This window comes from Ursus americanus, chromosome 3 (genome assembly GCF_024610735.1).
Source record: "Ursus americanus isolate L20-20 chromosome 3, mUrsAme1.1.p, whole genome shotgun sequence".
In the NCBI taxonomy this organism is placed as follows: Eukaryota; Metazoa; Chordata; class Mammalia; order Carnivora; family Ursidae; genus Ursus; species Ursus americanus.
Window position 1 is genome coordinate 102,254,157 of NC_142129.1, and position 6,000 is coordinate 102,260,156.

Consider the following 6,000-nt stretch of genomic DNA (forward strand, 5'->3'; position numbering starts at 1 on the left):
GTTGAGCAACTCGTCCAAGGCCAGGACACACAGTTAAAAGGGGACAGAGCTGAGATTTAAACTCAGGCAGTCTGACCCTGGAGCTCACATCTCACTTGTTTTCATGAGTTAGAGTCTTGCTTCTGACCCTGCTGAATAGAATCTACATCAGGAATAGTGAGTAAGATGCAAATGTCTCTCTTTCCCCTTCTACCCTCTGCACACACTGATTCACATGGTTCATCTCTTTTTCTTGACTAATCAGTCACAGGTGGAAGAATCCTGTTTGCTCCCCCAAGGAGATCATCTCTGATGACCTTTTACCTCTGATTCATTGTCCAAAATGCCTTTACACTGGCCTGGAATGAGCTGAGCAGGTGGGGATTACTGGCAGCAGATTCTGAGGGAAGGACTAGAGAAACAAAATGAAATGTGAGGAGAAGGAGAAGGGAATCTGAGGAGGTACGCTTCCTCCTGCCGGGCATTTGTCTTGGCTGAGCTCATTTGTCTCTTTCCATATAAAGCCCTCCGTGGAGACCATGCCAGTAAGTTCTGCAGCCCAGGCAGATCTGCTCCAGGAACCGCAGGAAGTGTCCTGCTGGTTTCCCTGCGGTGGATTATGACAGGTCTCACCAGCCCCTGTAGGGCCAGGCCGTCAGGGTCTTACCGATAATGTGGCTGACCCAGTGCGTGTTCTTGACCCAGCTGCCAGGATGTTGTGGAGTCATCAGTCCCTCAGTTGATTTCACCAGGAGTGTAATTAGCACTGTGGGGTGTTTTGCTCTAGGAATTACAGAATGGTGGTTTGTCTCTGCTAGCTTTTGTTTTTATTATTTAACTTAATTTTAGAACTGCTTTTGCAAAACCGTGAGCTGGGAGGACAAGGGGAAGAGGTGGGTCAATTAAGCTCGTGAGGTGTGGTACTGTGCTGTTGCTGGTGGTGTTCGTCTTACCCCCAGAGCCGATCCAGGTTTCCTAATGTGTCGTTTACTAACCAGAAAGGGAAACTGTTTTGCTGACTCATCATTGAAAACATCTTTTTAACACTGCTTTGCTTCTCATTGCCCAGGTCTTTAAGGAGGAGAAATACTTGAAAGATGCCATGGAGTGTAGTGATGTCATTTGGCAGCGAGGTTTGCTTCGGAAGGGCTATGGGATCTGCCACGGGACAGCCGGGAATGGCTACGCGTTCCTGTCCCTGTACCATCTCACGCAGGATAAAAAGTATCTCTACCGAGCTTGCAAAGTAAGGAGGCTTTATCCAACCAACTTTTCAATACTCCAGAGCGTGCACAAAATCCAAAAATACTGTTCCTTTCCTTCTCTTAACCTGTGTCTCTTTCTCCTGGCGCAGATATACCCCTGCCCCTCTGTGCCATGTTGGTCCTTCTCTATTGCTCCTTCCTTGCGTTCTTGGTGAATTCATTGCAGTGTCTTATTTGCTGCCTTTTCACCAAGTGAAATCTCTGCTCTTACACATGTTTCCTCTTAGTTTGCAGAGTGGTGTCTCGAGTACGGGGCACACGGGTGCCGCATTCCTGACAGACCCTACTCTCTCTTTGAAGGTAAGAGTGAGCAGAAGACGCTAGGTTTAAACATCTGGTGAGTGGATTTGGTCCTTCTGTGTCTCTCTGCCCTGGCTCCATTGCGTTTACTCTTACTTGGGTAATAACTCCACGACTGTAAAATAACTGTGAACAAAGTAGTTTATTGCTGAAAATTAAATTGAGTCTCTCTGCCTTACCTATTTCTTGCACCCGTGAGTGTCCTTCAAATATTTCTAAATCTTTTTTGAAGAATATAGGCAGACAACATAGAGTGTTTGCTACCCAGTGATAGAAGAAATAATGTTTACTCCTCTGCATTTTGTCTGTGATATTGTCTATATAATATTGATCTACTCACAGGAAACTTGTTTAGTTATTTAAATATGTTTAATTATTTCAGATATGTAAAGAAGTATGAATAATTGATATTAGTAATTCAAAAGTATTGGTAGTTAGGAAAATAAGTAGTTGGAAAAAATAAAAGCACACTGAAGAAAGTTCTGAAAAACGAGCAAAGACAGGAAAAGAGCAAACACAGTAAGTCTGCTGCAAAGCACAATATATAGAATATAGTTCAGGAAAACAAAATAGAAAACCTGCAAAGGGGACTCATACATATTCTGCATTTATATTATGTGTGTGTGTGAATTAGATGATTTGTAACATAAGCCACAGAAATCAAAGAGCAGACGTTGAATGGTACTAGGATAAGTCGATGATAACTTTTAATTACTTCAGAGCTACATCTTCCACTAATTCCAAAGTGAACTTCAGAAGGAATAAATGATTGAATATTTTCTTAAAAATCAAACAATAGACGGGTGTTGAATTTTGTCAGATGCTTTTTCTGCATCAGTTGATATGATCATGTGATTTTTTTCTTGTTTATTAACATTGTGGGTTACATTGGTTGATTTGCAAGTATTAAGCCAGCCCTGCATCCCTGGGATAAAGCTCACTTGGTCTTCCTATATATTGCTGAATTGTATTTGCTAGTATTTTGTTGAGGATTTTTGCATCTGTGTTCATGAGGGATTTGGCCTAGAGTTTTCCTTTTTTGTACTGTCTTTGTCTGCTTTTGGTATCAGAGTAGTACCGACCTAATAAACGGTATTGAGAAGTATCTTTTGCTATTCTGTTTTCTGGAACAGATAATGTGTTAATTGGTGGAAGAATTGGTGTTGATTCTAACTTAAATGTTTGGTAGAATTCTCCAGTGAAACCTTGGAGTAGAAGTTGGGGGCGGGGGGCAGGTAGTTTTAAAACAGTAAGTTCAATTTGTTTAGTACTTTATAGGGCTGTTCAAGTTATCAGTTTCATATATGGTCAGTGTCAGTAGTTCGTATTTTTGAGACATCGTGCTGTCCCGCGTACGTTGTCAGGTTGACGTGTGTAGAGCTGTGCTGGCTGTCCTTTATTTCCCTTCGATGTGTGAATTGTCTGTAGTGATAGGCCCTGTTCTGTCTGCTCTTGGTCATATTTTTTTAATCCTATATTAGAAATATAAGCAGAAAGTAGAGCACTTGCTATTCTCTTTCACAGAATAATAGCCTTTTAATATTCAAAGCAATCATAATGAACAAAATAATTCTCAGAAAAATATTTCAGTCTTCTGCATCATACAAATGCAGTGTATTTGCATCAGATGTAACAGTTAATACCTGAACTCTCGGTGGAGTTCATTCAGGTTTATTAATGGCAGCTCCAAAGCCCGAGCAGGTCAGAGTCTTTGAAGGTACACCCTCCTACAGGCTGGGAAGTTAGGTTCATGCGTTCCCTGTGCCTCCCAAGTGCCTGGCAGTGGGCTCTGAGTAGATTCTTGTTGGGTGGGGTGGGGAGTAGTAATGGTGCCTTTGTGGCGGCGACTGGGCTGAAAGGGTCGCTGACACCCGTAGCCCCTTCCGGAGCTTTCCCTGCCCAAGTGCTCTGTCCAGGTGAGTCTGCTGCTCCATCCCCAGCAAAACAGGAAAACAAAGGTCATTTCAGCATGGACCACTGTAGGGCCTCAGGGGCCATCATCCTCTTCTAGTAGGTTCTAATAAGCCAGTGTTTTTAGATTTCTTAAGCTACTGGAACCCTTTCTTCCAACAAAAACTTATATAGGGTTAGTCTGAGAACAACCAAAATGTAGGAAAACAGCTAATGACACACACAAAATATGAATAAATTGCAAAATCATTGAGGGAAGGAGCCACACAGGACAGGCTGTATACTGTGGGATTGCATCCAAAGGACATTCTGAAACACGGCAGACTAAGACGTGCTGGGGGTGGCGGCAGGGGTCGGCCACGCAGGAGCTTCCTGGGGGAGGTGAGGTATTCCCGGTGTCTTGATAGGAGTTTGGTTTACACAAGTGTATGCATTTGTCAGAGCTCGGAGGAGTCCACTGAGGACTTGTGTGCTTCATTGCATGTAAATTTTACATCACAAGAAAAGCTATAAATGAAAATCCAGTGAGGGAAGAACTGTTCTGATTGAAGAGGGAGATAAGGGGCCTAGAGGCTGGAGCCAGCCGGCCAGCACGCTTCCCTGCCCACCCTCCTGTAGGTCAGTTTAAAGCCCGATCTTGGTGCAAACTACAGTGATTTGCGGTGGGGATTTTGAGGAAAACAAAGTTCATTTTATTTTTTTTTAAAGATGTTATTTATTTATTTGAGAGAGAGAGAGAGAGCATGAGTGGGGGAGGGACAGAGAGAAGCAGACTCTCCCCTGAGCACAGAGCTCGACACGGGGCTCGATCCCAGGACCCCAAGATATGACCTGAGCTAAGTCAGATGCTTTACTAACTGAGCCACCTGGGCTTCCCAAAAACAAAGTTTGTTTTAAAGTAGCATTCGTGTGTGTGTGTGTGTGTGTGTGTGTGTGTGTGTGTGTGAGAGAGAGAGAGAGAGAATAATGGAATACTTATTCAACCATAACAAAGAATGACATCTTGCCATTTGCAACAAGGTGGATGGAACTAGAGTATATTATGCTAAGTGAACTAAGTCAGAGAAAGACACCATATGATTTCACTCATATGGTAGAAAGAAAACAAGGAAAAAAGAAAGACAAATGAGGAAAACCAGACTCTTACCTGCAGAGAACAAACTGCAGGTTTCTCCCAAGGGGGGGGGGAGACAGGTGTTGGAGGTGAGGAGTTCAGGTGAGGCGCACTGAGTAATGCACAGAAGTGTTGAATCACCTATGGCTGATACAGTATGCTAATTGTACTGGAATTAAAATTTAAAAAGTTTTAAAAATTAAAGGGGCCTCTTAAACTTAGAAGATACAAAATCCACCTTTTGTTTGGACTAAGAACACAGCTGTGAGAGAGGAAGTTTTATCGTTGAAATAGCACAAGAGCCGCACCGTAACTTTTCAGGTCGCCGTTCTGTGAGATCATCTTAAAGTTTCAAGATACAACATTAAAGCCCAGACCCCGATTTTTTAAAAATATAAGACAGGGAAGAAAACTGATATTGTTATCTGCTGGGAGCTAATATAAGGATTTCTTTGGTTTTTTGTTTTCGTTTTTTTATGCAGTCGTTTGTAAAGTCCTCAGCCCCTTCTCCACCCCCATAACCCCTGGTAAAGGAGACGATGACAGGCCACTTTGTTCCGGACACTCCCCTAACGGGTCCGCATTGTGCATTGCAGGCATGGCGGGCGCGATCCACTTTCTCTCCGACATCCTGGCACCAGAGACGTCACGGTTTCCAGCATTTGAACTTGCTCCTGCGCAGAGGGACAAAAAGATGTAGAGAGACTACTAAGACACCCGTTTGGACCAAAAGTCAGATTGCTTGGTGCCTGACACAGAAGCAACTGCGAATTCTGAAGAAGGCAAAAAAGAGAGAAGCAGACACCTCCACGGGTCCCCTTTGTTGCAAAGACCCTCAAGTTAGAGCATGAATGACAGAAACCGTCCCGTCAGCGTTTTGTAACAGTGTTCCCCTCCCTGGTGTAAAATACGAATTCTTCACGTCCAGCCTTCTGTACATTTGCATGTTTCTTGGTGTTTGTTGTCTGTAGGTGTAAGTTGTTCCCAACAGAAAGCCCTTCTCTTTCCGTGAGCCCGGAGCCGACCACACATGAGAGTAGGGCGGCAGCCACTTCTCTGTATATATTTCAGGTGAGGTGTCCTCTGTATTGACAAACAGGGAATAGGCGGTGTCTCTCTTAGATATCGGAAAGCTTCTCTAAGGTGATATCCTAGCGATACTTTGTCAGCACTGTCTGTGAGTACCTTTCAAACAAGCAGGAGGGAAAGACCATTCCAAAAACTGAAGAGAAACAGGACAGATAAGAGTGGGGTTTTGCTGGAATGGTTGGGGGTGGGGGTTGAGCCTTTGCACAAGGTAGCTGAACGCTCCCTCTTTGTGTTTTGTGTTCACCCTTAGTGTTTTTAAGAAGCCAGGGGCATGCATTGCAGTCTGCTGGGGCTCCCTGTTCTCAGCAGAAGCTTCCGGTGCCTGTGTGGGGTTCCAGAGGC

General features: G+C 43.9%; 1 protein-coding gene across 1 annotated transcript in view; it reads left to right on the forward strand.

Annotated features, from left to right (window-relative positions):
• The window catches only part of LANCL2 (LanC like glutathione S-transferase 2), a 51,270-nt gene extending 45,774 nt beyond the window's left edge, over positions 1–5,496 (forward strand). Inside the window, exons 7-9 of the mRNA XM_045788532.2 lie at positions 1,049–1,225; positions 1,472–1,544; positions 5,166–5,496. Coding sequence (XP_045644488.1) covers positions 1,049–1,225; positions 1,472–1,544; positions 5,166–5,269 — 354 coding nt within the window. The 3' untranslated portion in view covers positions 5,270–5,496. The remainder of the gene's footprint in view (positions 1–1,048; positions 1,226–1,471; positions 1,545–5,165) is intronic.
• The last annotated feature ends 504 nt before the right edge of the window (positions 5,497–6,000 follow it).